The sequence below is a fragment of the Idiotropiscis lumnitzeri genome, chromosome 21, assembly GCF_059441095.1.
Source record: "Idiotropiscis lumnitzeri isolate Australia: NSW breed Sydney's pygmy pipehorse chromosome 21, RoL_Ilum_1.0, whole genome shotgun sequence".
NCBI classification, from domain to species: domain Eukaryota; kingdom Metazoa; phylum Chordata; class Actinopteri; order Syngnathiformes; family Syngnathidae; genus Idiotropiscis; species Idiotropiscis lumnitzeri.
In genome coordinates this window covers 2,773,078-2,800,162 of record NC_142411.1, presented here as the reverse complement: position 1 = coordinate 2,800,162, position 27,085 = coordinate 2,773,078, and the positions used below count along the sequence as shown (strand labels likewise).

At 45.8% G+C, this 27,085-nt stretch overlaps 2 protein-coding genes across 3 annotated transcripts in view; both read left to right on the top strand.

Moving 5' to 3' along the window:
• The first annotated feature begins 330 nt into the window (after positions 1-330).
• On the top strand, positions 331-7,367 carry ppp4r3a (protein phosphatase 4 regulatory subunit 3A). 2 transcript variants are annotated; one of them, XM_088286677.1, is made up of 15 exons: positions 331-1,406; positions 1,939-1,994; positions 2,087-2,185; positions 2,450-3,067; positions 3,706-3,783; positions 3,857-3,973; positions 4,144-4,260; positions 4,438-4,569; positions 4,701-4,803; positions 4,895-5,053; positions 5,138-5,307; positions 5,555-5,694; positions 5,887-6,077; positions 6,244-6,455; positions 6,556-7,367. In XM_088286677.1, exons 1-15 carry the CDS (start codon positions 1,265-1,267, stop codon positions 6,679-6,681), a joined length of 2,460 nt encoding a protein of 819 aa, XP_088142803.1. In that variant the 5' UTR covers positions 331-1,264; the 3' UTR covers positions 6,682-7,367. The 2 variants fall into 2 exon arrangements, with proteins under 2 accessions (XP_088142803.1, XP_088142802.1); XM_088286676.1 differs by having other exon boundaries at positions 5,552-5,694.
• A 2,624-nt stretch (positions 7,368-9,991) lies between these two features.
• The window catches only part of LOC148316445 (uncharacterized), a 60,279-nt gene continuing 43,185 nt past the window's right edge, over positions 9,992-27,085 (top strand). Inside the window, exons 1-2 of the mRNA XM_088286876.1 lie at positions 9,992-10,209; positions 12,827-12,932. Of these exons, the coding sequence (XP_088143002.1) occupies positions 10,095-10,209; positions 12,827-12,932 (221 nt within the window). The 5' untranslated portion in view covers positions 9,992-10,094. The remainder of the gene's footprint in view (positions 10,210-12,826; positions 12,933-27,085) is intronic.

Sequence of the window (27,085 nt, the reverse complement as noted above, 5' to 3'; positions counted from 1 at the left end):
ATCAGTTTCCTCATTTACCAACTGATGACGCAGCATCAGGAGCAACTGGCGAGTTCCGTTTTTTGCTCAAGGACACTTCGACACGGTCACGTGGATGAAGGATCGAACCCTCAACCTGACGTCCCAAATACTTCCCGCATGTTTAGTCGCTCCAAATGCGAGCATTATTTTGACAAAAAACAATTGGAAACTCGCCCCAAAAGTATGTTTTTTTTTTTTTTTACAAAACTATTTCAGTACTTGTTACGTGCTCGTAATAAAGCGAACGTGACTTCCGTCATGCACTGTCTCTTTAAATGTGGCGGGTTGCCCTGTTGTTGCTGTGCTGGAAACCCCGTACAGCCTGTTTGGGGCCCAAGATGGCTGAATACTCACGGGGGACTGTTAGCAAATATCCGAGCAAGACATCGCCAATGAATGACAAATAGCAATACGGTGTAAAGCAAAACGCTCGAAGTAATTTGACGCTCACGGCTTGTTGCTTGGCATTATTTTTGGGATGTATAAGTACCAGAAAGGAGAGAGTTTTCTCTCCGCGGCCCCGAGCCAGAACATGGCGGAACACTTTGCGAAGAAATAGCAGCTAGCGCTAGCCAGCTGGCGCATTATTGAGTGCTATTTCGAAACATTGTTTCGGATTTTTAAGAAGACTCAGTACTGCCCGCAAATGTGAAAATAATGTTCTCGGTGTGCAACTGGGGTCATTTTGCCTTAACGCGGTCATTATACGAATCGCTTGGATTTGGTTTACATGGAGGCAAGTCAGCTTGTTAGCTTTGCTATTCGCTAACATCGAGTGTGTGTGAGCACAACCAACAACGGGAGAGTGTTTGGGGGGGAGAATTAGTCGACTTTTGGATTTTTTTCCGCACATATATGGGCACGTATTAATGGCAACATCGGGCGGCGTAGCGGTGATATAAACTCCTACCCCCTCCGCGTTGTGCATTTAACATGTTTTGTTGTTACTACTCTTCATGGTGGCTTTTATGTAATTCGTGTTAATTAAAAAAAAAATGATGGTAATGTTATGCGTAAAAACATTGGTGTGAATATAGAGTTGCACCTGCTACCGAGGAGGAATTGTCGGGCTCGTCTGACCAGCTCGTAAAGGCGCTGTCGTGTTCGATTGTTGGACCGGGTCCGATAGTTGAATTTGGTGAAGTTGTGGCGTTACTAAGGTGAAGCAGGTGCCCTGTAACAGCCCAGCAGGGGTTGGCTGCAAGGTGGGGGGTGTGGGGACCACTTACGACCACTTGGCAGGATGACGGACACTCGAAGACGAGTCAAAGTCTATACCCTCAATGAGGACCGACAGTGGGACGACCGCGGCACCGGACACGTCTCGTCGGGGTATGTGGACCGACTGAAAGGCACTTCTCTCCTGGTGCGAGCCGAAAGTGATGGTGAGTACGTTTAGCAGGCATGTGCACACATTGACAGACACTGTACCATTCACCAGAAGTACTCTGAGGTGGTGTAAGTCATCACACTTCATACTTAAGTCGAACTTCTACTGTAGAAGTACGGGGAAAAAAAGAAAATGCATGTGCACATCACTACACATGGACACTTTGACTTCGTCCCAATATTTTGGATTTCATGGGCGTTATCCTCGGCATAAAAACATCTTACCTACACTTGACGTCAGTCACTTGCGATCAGCCTTAATCAAAACTGATGTGGACATCGCTCCCTACAATAAAACAAAATACAAAAGTTAAATGGAAAAATGTCATTACTTTGTCCGTCTTTTATCATCATTTTTACAATTTGTCTTCTCCAAAGGTTGGCAAAAGTAAAGAGTCTAGTTTGAAATAAGGAGTACAAAATGTGCGAAAAATAAATACTCAAGCACCTACTTAACTAAGTACTTTGTTAATTCCCAAAGTCAATACCTTTCGCTCTGATTTGTTTCCTCTGTTTGTTGCCCTCAAGGTTCTCTACTACTGGAGTCCAAAATAAACACGAACACAGCGTACCAGAAACAGCAGGTTGGTGCTTTTTGTAACCCCCAAGTGCAGCGTCACCGTTTCGTATTTCGTATGTGTTGATATGCACGTTTTGCGTCTTGTCTTTTTGACAGGACACGCTCATTGTGTGGTCAGAGGCCGAAAACTACGATTTGGCCCTCAGCTTCCAGGAGAAAGCCGGCTGCGATGAGATCTGGGAGAAGATTTGCCAGGTTATTGAACGCTCCCACTCCTTGCGTGCACCTGTGTTTATTTTGTTGTCAAGGGCATTTTGAGTTTGCGTCTAGAAGGAGAGTCACAGAGAATCGTTCTGTAAAATATTTGTGTCAGCAGGATCAAGCACTTAAGTGGCTGTGGATATTTCTTTTATTAAAAAAAATATTCTGATCATAGCAAACTGAATCACGTGTCTCAAACTTTTCCAAGCCCCACTTGCGTCTGGATCAGCACTGATTTATTTTTTTTCTATCCTCAAGGTGCAAGGAAAGGACCCGTCTGTGGACATCACCCAAGATGTGGTGGACGAGCTGGAAGAGGAGCGCTTCGACGACATGTCGTCGCCCGGTTTGGAGCTGCCGCCGTGCGAGCTGAATCGGCTGGAGGACTTGGCGGAGCTGGTGGCCTCCTCGCTGCCGTCGCCGCTGCGGCGCGAGAAACTGGCGCTGGCCGTGGAGAACGAAGGCTACATCCGCAAGCTCCTCGAACTGTTCCGCGTGTGCGAGGATCTGGAGAACCGCGAGGGACTGCACCACCTCTACGAAATCATCAAAGGCATTTTCCTGCTCAACCGCACGGCGCTCTTCGAGGTCATGTTCTCGGACGAGTGCATCATGGACGTCATCGGTTGCCTGGAGTTTGACCCGGCGCTCCAGCAACCGCGGCGGCACCGCGAGTTCCTCACAAAGACGGCCCGCTTTAAGGAGGTGATCCCCATCTCGGACCCGGAACTCCGGCAGAAAATCCACCAGACGTATCGGGTGCAGTACATTCAGGACATGGTACTGCCCACTCCCTCCGTCTTTGAGGAGAACATGCTGTCCACCCTGCACTCCTTCATCTTCTTCAACAAGGTGGAGATTGTGGGCATGCTTCAGGTGAGCTGCCGTCGTCATCCGTCCTTGGTCATCAAACATTTAGCCCACAGAATCTATTTCGTCCAATTTTCCGTTCATTTTCTGGGAACTTCTCTGCACCTTTCCTCTGCAACATTTCAGTTAGTTTGACGTTTTGGAAAACTTAATTTACTGTAAAAAAAAATTGTAATACAAAATTAACTCATTCATGACCAGTTGAGTAAAAAAAAAAAAATATATATATATTTGACGTCTTTAGCCGTCAATGGCAGTAAACGAATCAAAATGCTTCCCGTGCAAAGCTGACTGTACCATAAATCCTTTGTTTGACTAATCAAAGGTCTCCTATCGGGAACATTCCTGTTGTTCCGGCTGACTTTTTTTTTTTTCCCTCCCCAATGATCACGTGACTTTTTGTGTAAAGTGTGTTTCCATAGAAACCAAGAATTGTTGTATAAACCTTTTACGCTGAATAGATAAAAACTGAAGTGTGTGCCGTTGCCTCAGGTGACATTCAGTGCGGGGTTGGCCGCCATATTCTCGCTTGAAGTAGCGTAGATCCAAGTCAAGAACGCACATTCGTTTCAAGTCGGAATTTAGAGAATGTAGTTTCCGATTATTTTCATGCCTCACCACTTGCTTCCCTTCTTCGACGACAGGACGACGAGAAGTTCCTGACCGATCTTTTTGCACAGCTAACGGACGAGGCGACAGACGATGACAAAAGACACGAGCTGGTATGACGGCGATTCGTGGCGGCAGTCGTTTGGAAAATGTTACTCATTTCACAAACGCCTTTTGGCCTCGCAGGTGAACTTCTTGAAGGAATTCTGTGCGTTCTCACAAACATTACAACCTCAAAACAGAGATGCCTTCTTCAAGACACTGTCCAATATGGGCATTCTGCCTGCACTGGAGGTCATCCTGGTGAGTTGAGACAGAAGCTGCGGCACTTGTTCCTGTTTTTCTGTTGCATCCTTTTTTTTTTTTTTTTTGAAGCAGCAGCAATTGAAATAATATGTGCCCATTGTTCCTGTTTACCTCGTTTGACGAAACATAAAGACTCCACTGATTGACGCAAACTGTGCTTGTGACAGGGAATGGATGACGTTCAGGTGCGGGGGGCGGCGACCGATATTTTCTCTTATCTGGTGGAGTACAACCCCTCCATGGTACGAGAATTTGTCATGCAGGAGTCTCAGCAAAATGACGACGTGAGTATTCGGCAGGAATTCAAAGCACTTTATTTATCCATGTACAAACTTGAGACACTGGAAAAGAATATTTTCTGCATTATATATATATATTTAGAATTTTTTTTTTTTCCTGTCAAAAATCCATACGGGTCAGGCCGTCGTATGAAACAAATTTCTGTTTTATGTCCCTTCCAGGACATCCTACTGATCAACCTCATCATCGAACACATGATCTGTGACACTGACCCCGAGTTGGGAGGCGCCGTGCAGCTGATGGGTCTTCTCCGAACTCTGGTTGATCCAGAAAACATGCTGGCCACCGCAAATGTGAGTTCATATTGAATACAAGTCGCCGTGATTTATTTTTTTGTGAGGCTGAGTACCATTTTTTTTTTTAAGTGGATGCCAGAGTTTCACAAAGTGTCACACAACAATGTGTCATCTCCCTTTTTCTGCAGAAAACCGAAAAGACGGAATTCCTGAGCTTCTTCTACAAGCACTGTATGCACGTCCTGTCAGCGCCGCTGCTGGCCAACACCACCGAGGAAAAGCCCAGCAAAGGTGCGCCCATGTCAACGCCAACAAGCGCAGATGCTTGCGTCCGGGAAAAAAAACAAAAATAATGATGACCAAATATTCGTCCTCCTCGTAGATGATTTCCAAACATCGCAGTTGTTGGCGCTCATTTTGGAACTGCTGACATTTTGCGTGGAGCACCACACTTATCACATCAAGAACTACATCATCAACAAGGACATTCTCAGGAGGGTCCTGGTGCTCACAGCCTCGCAACACGCTTTCTTGGCACTATGTGAGTTCACACCAAATGCGATTTTTTTTTTTCAAGCCTCTTGCCGTCTTGTCGTTTTCTGAACGTTTTCTTGTCTCGCGCCAGGTGCCCTGCGGTTCATGCGGCGAATCATCGGTCTCAAGGATGAATTCTACAACCGCTACATTATGAGGAATTTCCTCTTCGAGCCCGTCGTCAAGGCCTTTCTCAAGAACGGCTCGCGCTACAATCTCATGAACTCGGCTATTATTGAGATGTTTGAGTACGTCCGTGTGGTGAGTATTTTTTTTTTTTTATATATAAAAAAAAACAAAAAACTATCAATTACAAAATTCGGAGATGTAAACAATTTAAAGGATGCCTATTAATTTGTACGGTGTATTTTCCACTTCCTCCCCTGTGCTGCTGCTTTTCTTTTTCCATGTGGCACCCCCCCCCCCTCCTCCTTCTTCCCATCCTTTCCATTCGCACCCGTCCTGCCCACATCGCCCTCCCTCTCCTCTTTTCCATTGCTCCTAGGAGGATGTAAAGTCTCTCACCGCTCACATTATTGAGAATTATTGGAAGTCTCTGGAGGATGTGGATTATGTGCAGACCTTCAAGGGCCTTAAGCTGCGCTACGAACAGCAGCGCGAGAGGCAGGACAACCCCAAATTAGACAGGTAGAGAGATGGCTTCACATTTGAGCCATGTGTTGTTGTGTGAAAATTAACAGGGTTCAAAGGTCAACGAGCTCAAGTTGAAGGATGTCAGACTTGTTTTCCATTGGAAATAAAATAAATGAACGGAATATTTTCACGGTATTATAAAAAAAAAAAAAAAAAGTAAGTTGAGCTTCGCTTATCATTTATTAGCATGCGCTCCATCCTGAGGAACCATCGCTTCCGTCGCGACGCGCGGACACTGGAGGACGAGGAGGAGATGTGGTTCAACACGGACGAGGAGGACCTCGAAGATGGCGAGGCCGTCGTGCGGCCCTCGGAAAAGATGAAGAGCGAGGAGGACCTCATGGAACCCATAAGCAAGTTCATGGAGAGGAAGAAATGCAAGTCGCTTTTCTTTTGTTTTGTTTGTGAACGGCACACATTTTGGATTATCAAAACAAAACGCAAGAGATTAGCAGTGTTGATAAATGTTGACAGTAGTGTTTCAATTGTGTGTGACTTTTGAAGTGTTGCTTAGCGCCATCTCGGGTCCATCTCTGCCCGCAGTGAAGGACGCGGACGACAAGGAAGTTCTGGGGAAGTCGAGCTTGGCGGGCAGGCAGAACCCGAGCTTCAAACTCTCCTTTTCTGGCTCCACCAAAACCAGCCTGTCAAGCCCGCCGTCATCCGCCTCCCTCAATCCCGGTTCTCCCGGCTCGCCTGAGTCTCCGAGCTCGGGAACGCGGAGCTCGGGCGCCACTCCGGCGGTAACTACAAAGGTATGGTTAAAGAAAAAAAAAAAAAAAAGTAACGTTGGGCAATTGGGTCTGCGCAGATTTTTTTTTGCTCCATTCGCGTCTAATCCTTTGTCTTCTGCAGGGAGGATTAGTAGGACTGGTGGACTACCCCGATGACGATGAAGACGATGAAGACGACGAGGAGGAGGAAGGAGAGAGCAAAGACGACCCCCTGCCGCCCTTGAAAAAGTCCAAACTGAACTCCTAAAGACGCGCCGCCGTCTCTGTTTGTGCTCCATTCAGACGTTTTTTTTTTTTTTTTTCGAACACAGGAATTTTTTCTTCACACGGGAATGATCAACCTTGAACAAATCGAATGAATGAATGAAAAGCCACATTTTGATGGCCGGTCGCGAGAGGAGACGGACACGGACGGATTCCTCCTCCTCCTCCTCCTCCTCCTCCTCCCCCGCTTCGACCAGCCCGATTCAAACAAGTGCCAATCAGGAGAGCAGGAGGGAGACGCGTCTGAGAGGACAGACGGGTGGACGTCAAGTCGGGGCGGACGGGCGGACGGACCGCGCGGTGAGAAAGAGCTCACTGTTAGAATGAAGCTGATGGAGGAAATGACCACATTAAAAAAAAAAAAAAAGAAAAACGATGTATATGCAGACTGAAATCCCCCAAGAGCTTGGAGCACTTGGATCATAACCCCACTGCCCCCCCACCCACTGCCCCCCCCCCACTCAGGGAAGGACATCATTTGGCCAAATGGTTCAGCCAATTCAGACCCACACACTCATACCCCCCCCCTCTCCAGATTCCACTTCTTCTTCTTCTTCTTTTCTTCCTCTCCTCCTTGTCTGTTGCTTTTGTGTCCTTTTTAAGTTAGCGTATAGGACCAGACAAAGAGAGCGGTCGTTCTTGTAGTTTGATGATGTCATCAGTGTTGTCGTTCTCCGGCAGACATTTCTCTGAAGAGAAGAGAAACTAAAGTCAGCGTTTTCGTTTCTTTAATCATTTCATTTTCTCTTTTTGTCTCGCAAAAATCATTCTGTTTTTTTTTTTTTTTTTCCTTTTTGTTTTTGTAAATGACGACAAAAAAAAAAAAGACCTGCCTTTCAATGTTCAGGATGTTTTCAGTCACACTTGAACAGGTTTTTAAAGACCTCAGTAGGTGAGCTAGTTTTACCATTTTTGCCCTTTGAAACTGCAGATTTTTTGGAGAAATTTGTAATCCCGTCTTGATTAAAGATTGAGTGGAATTCTAGATATGATGTATTTTGTCATATCTTCTCATTTTGTTTCCTTTTACATGAGTGTACACTTAGTTGTTCAGAATACTTGGGACCATTAAAATGAACTTTGCTGTAAGGTGTCCTACTACGTTTGTCCTCGAGTGTCTCCTTGTCGTGGCGGAGTTTGGAGAGCAGCAGTTCCCAAAGTTCTTTTTGTTACTCCGCTGCACCCAAAAGTATTCAAATAAATGATCAATTTATCGACAAGACGGAAGATAACATTTTGAGCATTTTACCAATGTTAAGAAAACTTAGTTTGGTTTAATACTTGAAAGCATGGGCCTGTAGTTTCGCTCTTTGTCCACCAGATGGCAAACCTGTCCTGTAAGAAGATACAAGCGTGGTTTCATGGGGCATTTAAGTTGCATCTTAAAGCTCAGCTCGACTGGAATGTCTTTTCAAATCTCGACAGCAGCTTCCATTGTGCATGTGGCACCATGGTGGTGGTGTTGATTCATTTTTAGTCCTACAAAAAGGGAGTTCTCATTGTGAAAGTCGTTCTGTGTCTGTCTTCTTCTGTATCACTGTTCTGCGCAAACGACACACGCAAGAAAGAAACCAACTGGGCAATTTTCCACATGAGGCGGTGGTTATCGTAAGGCAAAAAAATGGGAACAAATTTCAGCGTCAAAGCAATCTTTCAGGGTTTATTTGAAATGATTTTATTTTCCCGGTATTGGCTGTTTGAGAATTGTAGTTCAGTTTAAATACACAATACTTGGTGACTTTTTTTATGTAGATATTGCACTTGACAACACTAATTAAAAAAACTAACAAAATTGCTGTAAAAACTTAATTTAAATAAAACTAACAAATGAAAAATCTCAAACTAGTATTCTAACCCTGGTTCTAATATTCAAAAGCCGGTCCTTGATGATATGAGACGAGATGCCACATTCCAAAATTCCCACAATAGGCCTCAAATTATTTCTGCTTAAGTGCATTATGGCCGTCGACCAGTTCTTATTAATTAAAAGTCAACAGAGGAGGAGCACACTGCTCAGATGTCACGCATACGCCTTTCACATGAAAGCCATCATTAGACAAAAGGAGCCCTCCCTACCACCGTGTGCGTTTGTGTGATCTTCTTCCTCGCCTCCGCTACAGCACGCCGGTTGCCAAGATGCAGCTACCCGTCCCGTCCCGGCCCGCCTGTATGTCTGCCAGTCTGCAGGGTCACCATCAGAGACATCACTGTTGCGCCACTTCCTGCTGGGCCTGTGAAAAGCAGATTTGACACTTGTTTTTGATTGACTCGGCTCCATGGCATCAACCCTGTCACGTAAACAACTGGTCCCGGATTAGACTGGTTGTACAACCTCACCACTCACTTAACGTCACTGATTTTTTTTCTGCTTTCCCAAGCTCAAAAGGTCAACAAGGGCATCCGCTCTGAAGGCATCAACATGGCTGTGACGACGTGGAAAAATCCTTCCAGAAATGTATCAAGGTGTGGTGGAGAAACTCCGGAAAAGTATGTTCGACTCCAGGTTTGCTTTCAAGGTGACATTTTGAGATTTTTGCATTTGATAGCTTTTGTGACACCTGTCCTGGATCTTTTCTGACATCTCATTTTTTGTTTTGAATCGATATGAAAATAAGCATGATGGAAAATTAAAAAGTCAAGGATTCTTCATAAAGTAGAATGGATTAAACAAATTCAGAATCTAAGATAACATTGACGCTCAAGCACAAAGGGAAGTAAATATTTTTTACTCCTTTTACTTTTCATTTCATGGCGCATCTTGCTGAATCGTGTGATTGGTGGCAAAAAAGGAAGTCGAAAATATTTTTCTCTTCTCCCATCTTGCCAGGCATTGGAAATGGGGGGAAAACTCCACACATGAAGGAGGATTCGAACCAGTACCTCTAGACTGTGTTGCACACGCGCAAAACACCAGCTCACCGAGGCTGGTTAGAGTTAGCTAAATTTGATTGGTTGATTACACGGTCACCTGTTGGGCGATACCATTTGCAAGGCTATGAGGGGCGCGTCCTAAATTTCCACCAGTATTGGGTGGTTTGGTCCAAAACCACACCTGCGACTAATTATAAGTGCGTTAGTCAGCATATCATACGCAACAAAAATATGAACTAAGTTAAAAAATATAGTATTGTAATCCTCCTAGCAAGCCACTAAACCAGGATATAAAATCGGAAATGTATCGCGGGCCGTCGGAACATCGTAAGCCCGACCGAGGTTATGTCAACACCCGCACAAAGTCTACCCTCGCCGACTCCCCAGCAGGCCGCGGCGTCATGGCGGACAATTACCTGTGTTTCCCCGACACAAAGTCTTCTCTGTGTCCGCCGAAGTTCCCGCGGCCTCCGCGTCGCGTGATTAATCACCGCGTTCCATGGCTGGAGCTGGCCGCCCCTCCAGATGAGGGCGGAGGCCAGGCTGACGGCGGGTGGCGACGGCGGGGTTTGCAAAGACATCCGTGAAAAGAGTGGAGGAAGGTCATCATCCGTCCCATCTGCTGTGCATTACGGACGAGGTGAGATACAGTCACGCACGGAAGGCCGCGCCACTTTTCACATTTCTACTTTTTTTTTTGGTGGCTTGACACGTTTCAGTCACAAGGACAAACAACGCGCTTATCGCTTTTTACAAAATATTTTAAAATAGCCCAACAGACACTTTTATTCTCATATTTTGGGTACTGGTGGGAAGCAACAAAGTTCAAATACATATTTACTGTACTTGAGTGTTTTTTTTTTCTGCGTATCTGTGCCTTTATTCAAGTACATTGTTGCTTTAGATCCGGGGTGTCAAACTCGTTTTTGTGGACGGGACACATCGTACACAAATAAATGGCAAAATCTCAATGTTAAAAGTGACTAAAATGTGCTTGAAACAGGAAGTTAAGGCTCATGATTTGCTGTTTGCGGGCCATATAAAATGAGATCGAGGGCCAGATCTGGCCCCTGGGCCTTGAGTTTGACAACATGCTTTGGAAGTTTAATATGTTACGTGACCAAACTTAATTGTAACCAGTGATGCTAGCACAGGGGTGTCAAATTCAATTTATGTGAGGGCAGCTGGAGATAGAGTCAGGGTGTGTCTGGCCCACATTAAGTATTCTGCCCCCCCCAAAAAAAGTGTTTCAAGAATTCAAAAAAAGTATTCCAATCCTTTTTAGTGAGAGTTCACAATCAGAACATTAACAGTTCCTCGGAACGTGGCTGACGGATTCAATGCGGCAAAAACGTTAAACTTTGTCAAGAAGCGAGCCACAAAATATCATCCCATGAGCCGCAAATGGTCCCATGGGCCGCCAGTTTGAGACCCTTGCTCTCAAGCAACAAGTAAACTGACAAGTTATTTTCAAACTGAAATTACGTATCCGGCTACTTTTGCCCTGGCAAGGATGATTAAAGATACCTTTCGCCTTTTGCACGTTCATGCTTGGCGGAGGTAATCGCCGTTTAACCCTGTAACGTTATTCTGGAGGGCCGTCGTCCTGTTATCGCTCGCTGTCAATCTAAATCAAACTTTTCCCATGGCCCAAGTCAGGAAGTGGAAGAATTTGTGCCTGATCTGCCGTCACTAATGTTAAGTGGCCTGTTTTGTGCCTCGGTGTGGCCACAGGAAACATGGATGTGAGCGCAAGAGCTCCGTAGGCTGCATGTGAAATGGAAACGTCACAGTGATAAAAACGGAACCTTCCACACCCTGCGTGTGTGGGACGGGTTGCAAGTACAGCACACTGACGGGGGCTCGCCATGAATCCCAAGCCCGGCAACGATACAACTATGATAGCTTCGACTCAAAAATGGAATAATTTAAAACCATATTTGTGATACTCAGAACAAACGTTTAGCCACTTTTGTGCTTATCAGTTTAAATAAAAAAATTATTTGCTACGCCACTCGTATTAAGTCTGTCTGTCAGCTGGCAGCGTTTCATTTTTTTATCACGTTTCAGCATTTTTTTTCTTCCCCACATTCCTATCAAAGTCAACTAAGCCGAAAATCTGATATTATACTTTTAGCGCATGATAAAGGGTCTGTTTTTTTATTATTTTTTTGTTTTGTTTTCTGTCAATCTGGGTGCTGCCCCTCACAGGTCATTCTTAGTACTACAGCAAACAACTGGTTTTTTTTTGGGGGGGGGGGGGATTTATGAAAGGTACTGTTGAGAAGTCAGATCCTTTGGAAAAAAAACCAACAATGACTTCTGTGAAGGAAAAAGCTCATAAAAAAAAAAAAAAAATCACCCAGGGGCAAAGTATGAACAAAATCGTGATGCCACGCGAGCTATCATCGCCCCCGTGCGTTAGCATGAATGAAGCCCTTAAAGGTGTCGGTTTCCAGTCAATAAACATGCGGATCGGACGCCCGGTTCAGTGGGAGTTGAACATGTGGGACCCGTCACTCGCACATTGGCCCTCGGGTCACTTTTTCCGGATACCGCTGTGTACATTAAAGTCACGATTCAGCCACACGAATCAAACGTCCGCTTCGCTTACGGCTGGTAACGTGAAACTAACTAAACACAACGTTTCCCGAAATACAGTAGCAATCAAAGCTCTGTTTGACAGAGTGAATATCGCTCTATAATCAACATTTTTTTTTTCTCCAGCCTTTTTTCTCTTTCTTGTTTTTCGTCCATGCAGCGAGGCCTGATGGCTCCTGCTGCTGGACTGTCTGAGACTATTGACGGCGTCTCGACATCATGTGGCGTTGGCGCACGTCGTGCCAGGTTCGCCGCGGCGCGCCGGTTAGCGTGTGTGGTCAACAGGCGACGGGGGCGCCGTGGGGGGGGTGAGCGGGGGCGGGATCGAGGTCCATTTTCTGGTCCAAAGCTGGTGCCACACCATGCGTCTATTCAGGGTTTGATTATTCAATGATCATATTTAATGCGCGTCTTCACTGGCTGACCTTGAATGAGAATTCAGACACACCAATTTTTTTTTTTTTATTAAAACAGCTGCACCAGTTTTTCAAAAGTGTTGAAAAATCGCAAACAGAAGTTGGCAAAACGCTCCTCAACTGTCATTTTTGAGTGTCTCAACCGAAACTGCAACAGAGCGATGCGCGAGTATTGAAGCAGTTCGTGGGGGGGGGAATAAATGAATAAAAATAAACATGTTTTTTTTCCCCCCTCTGAAGGCTTGACCTGTGGGAACTATCCAAAACGGATGAAGATTGGAAGCGCTGATGTGGCTCATGAACGCCACCAGGTGCACGCCTATTCTTCGCCCAAATCACCCAAAAGGTAAATTTGGAGAAATATGAAGAATGTTTTAAACAATCTACAAAAATTTTCCTGTTCTGGGCATTTTTATAAGATGGGAAAAAAAATCTACAAGTCGAGAAGTCACTGTAGAACAAATAGCGCAAAATGCACCCCCTTGTGGTCATATTTAGTAATTGCGCAGTGTAAAACGTGATCTAATTGTCCTCAATTTCACTTTTTTACACTTGCAAAAAAGATATTAAAATTGACGCTTTTTGCTTTCCGGCCACTTAGTCCAGTCACACAAAATCTTGCAGCTCATCTTTTTCTCGCTCGCCGGCCGAGAGCATACGTATGCTTCGTCTGGGCAGGAGATGAGAGGAATGTGTCAGTGTGCGCTACTGAACAAACACATCTTTCATTCCCTCCCTTTCTTCTTCCCTCGTGTTTCCCTCTTCCCGGCTGCGCACCTCTTCCGTCTCGACCGACGGCTGGGCACAATTAGGAGAAGGGGCGCTCTTATATTTGCGGGTGACGGCGAAGTGGGGAGGAGAGGCAGGGAATGGGCTTCAGATGGTTTTTGGGAATGAGGGCCGCGAAGGAGAAGAGGCAGCGCTGCTCACGCGGGAATGAAAGAGGCGCTTTCCTCTCTGGTCGGGCACATCAGAGGGGCGCGCGACGCCGCTCGCTTTTTCTTTTGCGTAGAGGAGCACGGTTTCCCGCCGACTCTGCTTCCAGTTATCGTTGGCTTCCTCAACACACAACGCGCACATGCATGCACGTGCACGTAGTCTGCGTTCGCTTTTATTCCTGATTGCTTTGGTTTCTGTGGTGTGTGCAAATATCTTTTTTTTTTGTCTCGTTTAGAATTTTCCGAGTGTTGCAGCGTATTTCTCGCAATGATCATTTGAGTAAGCGTCATAAAATGGATTTTTGGTCATTAAACATGTAAAAGACGTGCGCATTTTCCCTCCAATTCTCGTGGTCGGCCAGCGTATCTTTAACTTTGATTGTGTCTGGATTTCAAATTTGGCTGCCTGTTAACGAGTCTGCATGTTGAGTGAGTGGACATTTGAAGAAGTCCGCGTGCTTTTGATCGAATTTGTGCTGCTTATGTCCCAAATCTACACAGTTGCCCCCCCCCTCACCCCCATAGGAAAAGTGTGACGATGTTCCCCCTCAGCCAGTGTTGGGAATAGCACAATTCCAGCTGCTATTATTAGCGCCCAGTTCCACAGACCTGATTCCATCAAGCCCCCCCCCCCCCCCCCACGTCTCGTGTCCAACGGGAACGTTTCATCATTATCTCGCCGCGGCTATCGCAGCTCACGACGAGAAGGGCAGCCCCCCCCCCCCTTTTTACTTCCACCCCTCACGGCTTTTTATAGGCTCTTGCATACATTGTGTTACTCACGCCGCGTGTCAAGAGCTCCGGGTGTAAGAGTTCCCAGAGTCAGGCGACACACTTGTCCTTTCATTGAGCACTCCAAACACTCGCGGCCCCTCACACGCCCGACATTTCAAGGGCGCCGCGATCTCGCCATATCGCACCTCGCGCTGTTTGTGTCGCTCTCACAATTCGCACATGAAAATAGAAAGGCAAATATAGCACTCGTTCCGCAAAACAACGCCCCCCCCCCTGACCTGATCGCTCTCGGAAAGTGTCTTACATTACAGATAAGTGCAGGGGTATTGACGAGCGCCACAAAGGGACGCCTCTGCTTTGACCTTTGTGGCCTGCTCGCTATGGCGGCGGCCAGATGGTTGAAAAGCGGTGGAAGGAAAACTGGAGGCTGATGATGGAAGAAATTTGAAGAAGTGTCAAACGAGCATATATTTAAACCTGGCTGTTCTTGGGGCGTAGCGACGGCACCCTGAAGGAAAAAAAAAAAAAAAAAAAATGAAGGCTCGCTGTGTCACATTCACAGACTTCCCCGGACATCATTGTTTGAAATAAAATTCACTTAACACCCGCAGAGGATTAAATCCGAAAAGTCAGCGCCGCGTAAATGTACGCTGAGCCTTCAGCGTGAGTCCTCGCGCCCTGAGCAAAAATAAACCCGCCAATTAACAGCGCCTGACGCCGGCTGCCATCCCGCCGCCTTCCTCTTGCGTTTAATAGCTGACCCGCGACCAGCGCCGTGTTGCTTTAGCGCCGCCGTACGTCTGTCCCCGGAGCAGCTCGGTCTGCGAGGTTTGTCAGCACTCGGTGTTTTTACAGCTAGTGTCAGTTCCGAAGTTCAGGGTCTGCACTGTAGGGGGGGGGGGGGGGGGTTCTCATGTAGTCGAAACACAAGTGATGAAATGTCATCCTTGTCGGGCACTTGGGCCTTTCGTTCAGCTTTGATTTCTGGGGAATTAGATCAGAAAAGGAGACAGTCACGTTCTTTAAGGTTCTGTCACAAAATGCAAACTGATACAAATCATCTTTTTCGGATTTGGATGTATAATTAAAAAAAAGTTGGCCTGCTAGGTATTCTTAAGAACATCATTTCCTCTTCCGATCAAAAAAAAAAAAAAAAAAAAAGACAGCACAAAATTCTAGTTGGCTTGACTTCAAAGCGCCGCCTGTTGCTCGTGGCGCTCACGAGGTATCGCGACACGCGAATGCCGCTGAAGGGGCTCGCCGCGACCCGCTGGGTGGTCACGTTCATCAGGTGGCACATAAATCCAAGAGAAGCTTTTGGTCCCCGTCCAAAAAAAAAAAAAAAAAGTCCACAGCCAGTGTAGAATTTGTGAATTTTTTTTAACTTGAAGTCACAAAAGATTCATTGGCTGCTGAATTTGAATCTCATCGCCACGGTTTTTATTTCCCTAGTTTTGCTTGACACTTTATTCAGAGTCCATTTTTATTTGACATCTAAGCGGACTCCCCTCCCTCCCCGATAAATCACACTTGTAAAGTTTCTCGGAGGCAAAAGTGAGACACTTAAGCGCTCAGCAGGAAATGGGGCGGAGCCAACGTAAGCGAGCGAGTGTGGATAAGCGGAATCATTCGACTCATGCCACGAGAGACCAAAACCCGGATGCCATTTTGGACTTTTCAAAGTAAATCATCTCATATTTGTGTGGTCCTCGCGTCCTCCGCGTTCTTTAACAACTTTTGTCTCATGTCATCTCCTCGATCAGGCTCAAGCTTATCAGTGGTCTTACACACGCTGTTCAAATACCACAAGCTAAGGCTAGCGCACTGGGGGGGGGGTGATGGGGGGGGGGGGGGGGGGGGCAAAGTTCGCCTGTCTCTAACGTGACCTCCGTGTGACCTCCTCTGATGTGATTGACCACTCGCACAAAAGAGGCCCAGTGGTCTGTGCTCGCGAAGGGTTCTGGTCCATCCGTTAGCCGCAGCGGGGGCCTGATTGGGGTGGGGGGTTTAGGTCAGGGGTCGGCGAGATGCCTCATGTTCGTCGTCTGTCGGGCCCTCTCTGGTGACACTGCCCGGCGTTGAGAGGCAAGACGCGGCAACCCTCCCCCAAGCCACACAAAAAAAAAAAAGGCCATTCATTTACTGCCATTGACGGATAAAGACGTCAAAGATTATTATTATTTTTTTGTTGGTTGTTCATTTGGTTAATAATGCATGAAAATAACAACGCGAGAACAGACCAAAATTATCGATTTGCGAAAATGAAATGTGGCGACAATGTCGTTTCGTGTTCCGAAAAAGACGTTCCACAAATAAATAAGACGCCATCGTCGCGCCAATCACATTTGTTTTCAGTGGAGGTGACCCTGTCCAGACTTCCATGGCAGGACGCTTGCGTTACTGCTGAGGAGGTGAAATGCGAGCCGGCTCGCTGTCCTGGATCGATGGACTCGCCTCTGCTGCCGTCCCAGGAGTCCGCTCGCTCTCTATCACTGTCACCGCGCCCCGCCTTTGTGTCTTCCTGCCTCGGCGTTCCGTCCACTTCTTTCCGCTTTTTTTTTTTTTTCTCGCCGTCTCGTCTCCTCTTCACTCATTTTCTGCCCTTTTTTCTCCGTCGATAACGGAAGCGACCGTATAACTGCTGAGGCACAGGAAAAGCACCGCGATTTGATTAATCACAGTTATTGTCGGCAACATTCGATAACAGAAACTCGTGACCGCTATCGGTTTATTAATTCCTCAACATCCTGTCGTGGCCTTTTCACCATCGTTAATTTTTTTCTTTTTTTTTTTTAATGAGTGTCGATTCATTATGAAAACAAAAGAACGTTCACTTCATGCGTCTCATTGTGCATTTACGGCGTTCACCTGAAAGGCTCGTGTGTTCAAGTTACAGCTTGTCCGATGTGAATTGAAGTCATTCATTGTACTGAGCTTTCCGATGAGCGCCTTTTGTTCAAAGGTTGAACGGGATAAGAATTAAATGGGCCATTTGGCAGGTGAGAATTGGTTTGAAGGGAGTACGAAAAGCACAGTATCCCATTTTATTTTTTTATTTTTTATTTTGTTTTTATTTATTTATTTTTTATTTTTTAAATTTAATTTAACAATTCTTTGAAGACTTTCTGTCTTATCAGTATTTTTAGCCTTATATTATAGTACCATTATTGTATAGTATCACTAAGAACAGAAAATGTACGTGGCTTATTACTTTAAAAAAAAAAAAAATTCTCATCTGAAGCTCACTCAACCCATCCCTGAATCTCTGGCTCACAAAAACCCGACCAAGTGACGTCTTGTAACTCGAAAACCTCGTAAGTTGGGGGCACTCCTGACTCACGGTACCGTTGTATTCAAAGAAAACTAAAAAGAATTCCAAGGTAGACGGTTTTCCTGTAAACATTTTCCTGCGGTAGAGAGCCATCAATCCACCTTTGGCAGCGCTCCTCCCGGAAACAAGGATCACATCCAGTCACAACACTCACGTGTTTGCTTTCCACCACAGACTTTGGGCAGACGCCATTGGTGAGACTTTCCCCCTCTCAATAAGTGCGTGTGTGGGTGGTAAGAAGTCAAAAAAAAAAAAGCTCTGAGACACAGGTGAATAGCAAGCACCCTTGTATCTAATTTGTTAATGTGCCCGGGAGCGAAATAAGCCTCGACTTTGATCTCTGAACGTCGTTCGTAGGGAACGCCGTCCGCTTTTCCTCAACACATGTTCCAGTACTTTTGTAATGAGTTGAAAACTCCCATCTGTCGCGGCCTCGCCATTCCCCTTTCTTCTCCAGGTCGGGAATATCAGCCATTAATCATCACCTGTCCGGGTGACAGCCGCCGTTGGTTTGGAGGTTTGATTGTCGGCGCTTTCTCGGTGTCGCTAGAGGGCTGAAAAGGTGGCGGGCGGGCGGGCGGGAGGTGGAAGGTAGGGCCGTCTCCAAACACACATCACAAGAAGCATAATTGGCCATGAGTGAGCGCTTACTGGATCAGCAGCCCGGCCTCCTGACTAAGCGCTGTGTATCCGCCAAGCTGGACCCCCTCCAAGCAGCCGGGAATATTTTTAATTTGCCACCTACATCAGGCCTCAGGAATGTAGCGCCCCCCCCCCCCCCCCCCACCCCAAGCCCTCCGCCACCCGACCGCTACCTCTCCTTCGACCTAGGCATCGCATACTCCGCCCCCTTCCTCCGAGTCGCCCTTTCATTCCCTGCTGCTCTGCTTCCCATTATCGTTATTTAAAATGCAGATCTATATTGACTCATCAGAAACACATGTGCTGCGACACACGGGCACATGTGCACGTCCTACACGCAATAATGGCTCGCTTGGTTTTTATTCTGAAAATGGAGATGTGGATTCAGTGTAAAATAGGTCCAAGGTGCACTCCCGGAAATTCCGCCTGAGAAAAGCCTGGATTCACCGGGGATCACTTTTTTTTTTATCACAAGCCTACTTTTGTTTTATCCTGATCGGAACTTGGGAATGGTTCTGCCCAAGGTGTACTCTCTGAAACACTGAAATTACTAACGTCAAAAATTGTCCATCTGAAAAATAGTATGGCATCGGCTAAAGGCCCCGCCCCCCGTCCCCCACCGCGCGCAAGGCAACCTAAGATCATGCCGTGGATCAAAAGGCGAGGAAAAGCTTGCGTTTTCCTTCAATTCCCCCGCGGAAGGTTAAGGGGCGGCATGCTTTGGCAGGGTTCACCGCCAAGGTCTGAATGCGTGCGTTTGTGTATGCGCGGCCTCTCCGTCGTTAGGAAGGTCTGCCCGAGGAGAGCCCCGTTTCCGCAGCCGAGGTAAATTCCTGCGCGCCTCTCACAGTGTCAACGCCGACAGCGGGTCGTCTTTGGCTTTGGGGGTGGTCACGCTCAAGAGGCCCCTCGGTTTCATGGCCATAAAGAGGCTCGCTGTCTTTGTGCTCGGGAAACATTAGTGATATACTTCAGTCAAGTAGCTTGTGTTTCAGCGGCCAACAGACGCCTTTGTGGCGCACATGCAAGGCAGACTTTGTTTGGATGGACGCTAATCGTTTCAATCCCATTTGATTCGGAAGCCTCCCATAAGTTATTTTTTTTCTCCATTTGTTTGAGATTTGTTTATTATGATATTCCACAATAGCGCAAGGGCGGGGCTGTGGTGCAGTTAACTCGTTCAATCCCACGTACGTATATTTGTCTTTTTCACTTATAGGCTCAGGCTTCTGAGAAGAAAAAAAAAAAATATATATATATATATATATATATATATTGCCTTTTAACACAACTTAAAACTGAACAGACCCAAGAGAAAAAAAAAAATCGAGATTAACTTTGTGTATTTTCTGGACTATAGGGCGCCCCTAGTGGTGAAAGAAAAATCCACAGAAAAGCCGTACTGTTGTATTAGCCGCACGGTTCAAAATCTCCGAAAAAAGTAAGTAAGTTAAGTTGCATATTTGAAAACACGAGTTTAAAATTGCACTTAATGTTTAATTGCACCTTGGTCCGCGTCGCCATTTAGTCATTTCCTTGAAAGCAATTATATGTATTTTTTTAATTTCATCAACAGGGTGTATTTATACATGCAATTAGTGTGCCTCTGATCCAAGCGAGCACTTTCCCTTTGGCTATTAAACGAAAGCGGAATGTTGCCGAGTGTCTTCGTCGTCACGTTATTAACACAAAAGGCTCCACGAGCACTCGACCGCCTTCAAATTGTAAGTGGTTGCCGCGGCGAGAGAGCGATGGTGATCTCCAGCCAATTACGGATGGAGATGCAGTTAATTATCGCTGTTGTTGATTATCCAAATCATGTCTTGGGGAGGAGCCACCAAACGTGCACAATAAGCGCTTTATTGTTTCTCTCAATTGGACCGTGGAGGGAAATTGAATGTGTTGGGCCAGATGGGGGCTAAGGAGTGAAGGGGGGGGGGTCTGCTACTGTTATCTAATATCTGATGATCTGCATGTAACAAAGCAATCAGACGAGAGGGGGGGGGGACTCCCATCGATTCCTCCTTTCCTCTTCCGTCTCTTTGTTCCATACTTCAGTCGATGTGGTGATGCTACACATGCATGACGTCAGTCCGGCGGTTAGCGCTCGTTACTGTAATAGCGTCGCGAGTACTGTGAAGGGGGGGGGGGGCATATGGCTTATATTCCAGCGACAGTCTATGATTTTTTTGCCAGACTGTTAACGCCACTCCCAAAAATCTTACTAGAACATCAGAGCTTTTTATTATTTTTTTTTAAATGAACATAGCTGCTGTATTTTTTTTTCCTGTTGCATCTACTTCAACCCACACCAGACCTCCTTTTGTCTCTTTGAACGCTCTCTTCCCTTGACAACTTAGCACATCTCCCCCTCCAAAGAGACCGCCTGAACCCGAGTGCCGTAGCCCGAGTGCACTACTAATCACGACCCTGCGGTCTCGATGAGCGGGATGTCTCGCACCGCTCGGACCCCTCTGGGAGATGTCAGCACCACTCGTTGATGGTGCGTGTGTATGCGCATCTGGTCCCGCCGGCGTGCGTATCACTGCTAATGTGATGTAAACAATCCATCTTCGGGCAGTCCGGCAAATGGAAGATCAAAGCCGAAGGGAGACGCGAGGCATCTAAATGCGTCCCCGTCCCGGCCCGTCGTTAACGATCAGCCCGTGATGCGAGCGGACGGGCTGTGATTGATTAGAGCGCCACTCGCGGTGATTCTCCAGCTTTCGAACCGACAACGGCGTCTTTCATGAAGCATGAGAAGGGAGGAAGAAAGGAGTTGAAAAGGAAAATGCGCAGCGACGCCCTCAAGTCGCATCGGGGCAATGAGAGATGATGGCTGCTGACAATGCAGCTTTCACCCAAAAATGTTCCGCCCGCCCCTCCCCTCTCTGCTGTACCTTGAGGTCCTGCCTTGCGAACCTCCGCCGCATCCAAGCCGCCCTCCTCAAACGGCGAGCTGTTAACTGTCACCCTCGGCCATAGAAGTCCTCGGCGGGGGCCCCTGACCGGGGAGCCCTGGGACGGCGGAGGGAAACCGTGGAAGTCCTTTCAAATGACGTGGCCTGCAGCTCAGCCTTGATCTCAACCCGATGTGACAATGGCAAATTACCGCCGACGAAGGGCGCCGAGGGCCGAGGGAAGCGACCACGCGGTCGCCGCGGCACAATGACGAGTACAAAACTGCTGTCCCGCTGCATTAGTTGTGCCCCGTTTTTTTTTTTTTTTTTTTAACTCGCTCCAACTTGCCATTCCTCGGTTTATTACCGATGTCACGCTGCGTTGCGTGAAGCGTGGGAGTTCGGGCGAAACGGACCCGTGTGGACAGTCTGGCCGATTCCCTTCATGCGAACTCATAACCAACGTATTTGTGTTCCGCACGCCAACTTTGTTCGTCCGCCATTGATCACGACGAGCCAAAATCAATCTCGCCCGTCGTCCCCGCTCGGCGGAAGACGTTCAAGTCGCGCTAGCGTAAAAAAACCAAAAAAAAAACGCACATCCTCATCCTGCTGATTCATGCCAGTCGCTCGTCGTCTCGCCCGTGGGTGGTCGTCGTGGCCCGGGTGACGTCGCCCGATAAGCGCATGTGATCCCCGTCGAGGAAGGCTGGCGTAGCCCGACCCGGCGTGGACTCGGCATAAAGCAAATTACTGTTAACAATCTGCTGGCAGAGGCGGCCGATCAGACGTTTGCACAAGCGTTACAATGCCATTGTTCTCCCAGCGCCCTCCTTCCCGAACTCCCCCAACAAATTATAAGTACCCCACTGGGCTAGAGGAAGCCTGTCAGGCTTAATTCCGAGAAACTGGGAACATCTAAACCGTCTTTGAGATGGCCCTGAATAGAAAAATGTTTCTCCCCTTTTTTTTTTTTTTTTTTTTGTCTCCAGTCTTTTGTCCTCGTCGTCCTTGATTGTCTTTTAATGGGTGGCGCCTTGAGGTTCAAATTCATCCGGGATTTTCCCATGCCCGTGATTGGCCGCATGGTTCTGGGAAGGTGTGGACAGAAGCTAAGCAAAAAAAAAAAAAAAAAGTGGGATTTGACGTGAAGTGACATTAGTGGTTTGCATGTTAGCCGCCGGCTTTATATTCGGGCTTTTCTAATCTGTCAAAATCCTCTACCTATATTTTTTACGTCTCACCGAATCAATATTAAAACATTTAAATTATTTCAATTAACATTGAACCTGAAGAATGTAAACCTGAGGTTCTTAGAGGCCACTTTTTTTTTTTGCTGGAGAGAACCAACCCAAATGGCTGCCTCCAGTGTTGCGTAATCACCCAAATGACGCTCGCTCGCCCTTGACTCACTCGAATCATCTCCCTGACTCCTTAAAAAAAAAAAAAAGCGTCATTGCAGCTCTTTGCCACTTCAGCGCTGCATTCATCTCGCCCGTCCGTCCGGGTCACCTTGCGTGCGTTAAATCGAATCCCCCCCCCCCTTTCACGTTTGCTTTACCGTCTACGTTTTGAAAAGATTTGCCTCACAGTTGACCATTTGCATATCAATTTAAACAAGGATGCTCTCATCATATTTCATCGGGTAACCTATCAGGACGCTCGGCTCGGTGAGATTAATTAAAGTCATTTATCTGTGAAAGCTACCTGCTGGGCCTTCGGAGATCACCATTTGTCTTTGGGAAGATCATTGAGATGAGTAAAGAGTTTTTTTTTTTTGTCCCCTCTTTTTTTTTTGAAAGACAAAAGAAGCAGAGCCCGGTGGAATATCTTTAGGCGCCGATGTCAAAGACATTCGGTGCATCCTCGCACCCCAGCACCGTTCCCGCTAAGCCTCCTGTTGTTCATATGGCGCCCCCCCCCCCATTCCCCTTCTTCTTTCTGTTGCATAATAGCTGCTGATGCTCAGAGCTTGCAGCGGTGAGCTCACAGCGCCTCGCCCCTCCCACCTGCATCCAGCCGTTACTGAAAAGCTGCTAGTATTTCATCATCCTCCCAATCCCACTCCGTTTGCGTTGCTGCAGTACCTGCCGCCGCCTCGCGGTGGCAGCCCAAGCATGCTTGTCCTGCACAAGCCCAGACACATTGTCCTCGTTGACTCTGCGTGTGTGCGTGCGTGTATGTGCGTGCGTCTGACGGTTGACAGGAACAGAAAGCGCCTGGAGTCTGCGCTGCTCTCGCTACAGTCTGGCATCGACTATCAACAAGATCCACCAGGGAGGAAGAGAAGAGAAAGGAGAGAAACGGAGGGAGGCGAAGGCGAAAGAGTGGGACAAAGAAAATACATAAGGAAAAGGGAGGGGGTGTATCGTGATGTATGGAATGATGGAGAGAGAGAGCAAAAACGATGGAGACAGACACAATTGGATGCTCAAGAGGGATTGGGGGGGGGGTATGATTTAAAACCATGGACGAGGCAAAAATAGACAAAGGCAGGAGACAAATATAGAACAACAAAGAGAGCAGGCCTGATTTAAAGACAGATGTGCTTGGAATGTACCAGACATGCTTGAGAAGGGTCCACAGAGTATTTCAACTGCTTTTTGTTCAGGAAAGCTACAGTTTTCATAATATTTGGTTTGGAAAACAGACACATTTTTGTACAAAGGTGTATTAGAGCCGCACTTTGAAAATGGGGGGGGGGAAAGGAAATTTAAAAAAAAAAAATAAATAAATACAATTGGAATATTGAGGGCATACGTTTTTTTTTAATATACTGAAAAGGAAAGCTATCACGCAAAAAAAGTTGTATTTTTGTGGAAGAAAAATTACGACATTACCGAGACAAAAATTTTAATATTGACATTCAAGTAGTATTTAATATGATTTTTTTTTTTAGATAATCTAGATAATTTAGAGATCGGGCGAGTACCGATACCAGGTATCGATACTCAACCTTATTTCCAGGTTTCGGCCGCCCTCTTGTGGCCGTTTTAGGGTCAACTGGATTTGTTTCATTTTATTTATTCATTACAATTCATTTTATTGTATGTTCTATACCAAATGTGGATTTTAAGAACACGTGGGGATAAAAAAAAAAAATCAGTCTTGGTTTTTCTTTAAAATTATCAGATTTTTAATTATTTATTTTTTCTTATGAAATTTTAAGAATCAAAAGTACATATGGTATCAGTACTTTATCATTGACTACTAAGAGTAGAGTACTCGTGCTGGTATTGGTCTGGGAAAAAAAAGCAATGCCGTTACCGTAACTTGGCTCAAGTAGTCACATGTATTGGTGGTAGTGGTGGTAGTTTATATTGCAGAAACGTTAGACGCAAGGAGAGTGGCACTTAAGCCTGCACCTGTCGTGTGCGGGAGTGTTTTTTTTTTTTTTTTTTTAAATGTGTGTGCAGTAAGTGGGCGGGCGCCTGAAAAAAAAAAAGTGCAGGAATTCCACTCCTTCCCTTGAGGTTAGCTGCTCCCCAGTGTCATGCGCCATCTACCCCAACGATTGCACATGGCGCTTTTATGACCTAACAATGCAACTGCATCTATTACACCGAGAGGAAGGCGCCGACAGATGCACACTCACTCGTGTTCATCCACACTGCCCAAAGTGGGAAAACGTTGGCCAAAGTCCAGAGGATTATATCACTTCCCCCGTTGCTCCGCGCTTCAGTAGGGGAGGGGTTGCGTGCTTAATGGAGGCCCACCTGTGCCAGTGCAGTAGTGCTCCCCCCCCCCCTTACCCTATTTGGCACCTCTGCAACGCCAGCTGCGGCCAAATTCCGGGTGGTTAGTAATTTACACAATGTGTACTCCAACGGCACGGTCTTATCTGGAACAATAAATATCGCAACGTCTGAGGGAGTGATTAGCTAAGCCGTTCCATCGGGCTTTAAAAGTACATTTAAAAAATAAATAAATAAAAAATAATAATAAAAACAAAAAAAAATGCGTCAATGAAACAAAATAAATTGATTTTTTTATTTTTAATTAAAAAATATTCAGAGAAAAAAATTTGATTTTTCTATGAAAAAAATATCATGGAAAAATGTCATACCAGGCAAATACTTTTTGGGGTAAAAAACAAATCATTGATTTTTTTTTTTCATTGAAAAGGAAATAATTTGGCTAGTAAAGTTATTTCTCTCACACTTTCTATCATAAGAAAAATATTTTTTTGTAATATTTGTTTTTTTTAAACAATAAAACCATAATATTACAATAATTTTAATTTTAAACCAAACATTCCTGCTTAGCGCGATATTCTAAAATGCTGACATTGCCTGCAAGGGAAAACAAACACGCAACACAAATTAATCTTTTTTTTTTTTTTTTTTTTTTTTACTTCCTTAAATTGTCGTGTCGGCAGTTTGGCCAGAAGCCATTGTCAGCTTTAAGTCAGTGAAGAGCACCGCTGGGCAATTTGGCACCCAAGTGCACCACCCGGCCTTGTAATCGGGGCTAAAACGTACGTCAGTCTTTCATTCTGTTTTACAGTTTTAATCTCCACTCCTTTTTAAAAATCTCACCGGGACTTTGAGAGTATTAAGAAAGCCATTGTAACCCCAAATGATGTGTCATTTCCAAACATTAGCCCCTAAGGGCTCGCGGATCCTCTCTTAAAAAAAAAAAAAAAAAAAAAACAGCATTAAAGTGAGCTGTCTGGATCCCTTCACTGCGTAATGACCTCCTGTCGTGAACTTTGACCTCCAGATTGTACCCACAATGGGGAGCAATGAAACGCCAGGGATGCGGCAAAGTAGGGGAACTCCCCAAGGTCACTGGCTTTATTAGCCTGAGAGGGGGAGCGAGAAATAAAATTGACAGGAAAAGGAAGCGCGAGCAAAACTGCTTTCGCTTCACCCCCCCAAAAAAAAAAGATGTGTCGGAACACAATAGCCTACTTCTCTCCATTGTTTTGGGCCCCGTCGAGCCCCCCGAAGTAATTATGAAAATTCATTAGCATTCCTCGGGGAGTTGTATGGAAATGAGCTGCCACTTTGCAGAGCTGTGAGGTGGACGGCGGCGCCGTCGTCAATTGACAAGAGCTGAAAATGGCGGAAATTCTGAAACAGTCGTGTTGAGTTCAAATGTGTCTTCTGTGGTGGCCACGGCCGCATTTATTATTTTTTTTTCATTGGTCGTTACATCTGACATCCTGTGATGCGCTCGCTTGTGGGAAAGGAGAGTGATTTGATTTTCGATTCAATCGAGGATTTCACGCAATTTTATCTTCGTATTTGAAGGCATTCTTAGAAAATACAATGCTGCAATTTGCGCAAGGTGCTTGCTGTAACTCAATGTGTTCGTAAAAAACAAAAAACTTTAAGAATTGAAGACAATGCAAGTACATTAATCACTTTTTTTTTTTTTTTATTTACGTCACGGCTTCCGCCATTTTGGATTTCGCGTGAAGTCATGTCCATTTTGAGGAAAAAGACGTCGTTGAATCAATATAACGAGAATCGATTAAAACTGATTTATATATTCATTAATTTATTTTTAACCCTGCCCCATCATGTCTCTCCTATAAAAGACAATTTCAAATTTTATAGTGAAACGATTCAATGTACTTTTGTTCAAATGCAAGCCGATTTTCCGATTAAAATAATTTTTTGTTACACCCCTACATGACACTACAATACGTCTGTTATTTATTTATTTTTTTACCTCACATCCATTCATAGGCTGAATCTTTTTGTGTTTTAGTAAATTCCACTCTGGATCTTGTCCCCCTTAAAAATCATTGACTCGCTGTCATTGCGACGATGACCTTTGAACTTTAAAAAGTCCGACTCTACTGAATGGATTCCGGCTTGGCATTGGTTAAACGGCGCACTTGACAGAGATTCGCATGACTCTCGATCGGCTGGCGCGAAAAAAGAAAACGGCGCGGGTCAAAATGTGACACAACAAGGCATTAATCCGACCCGGACCCGCACAC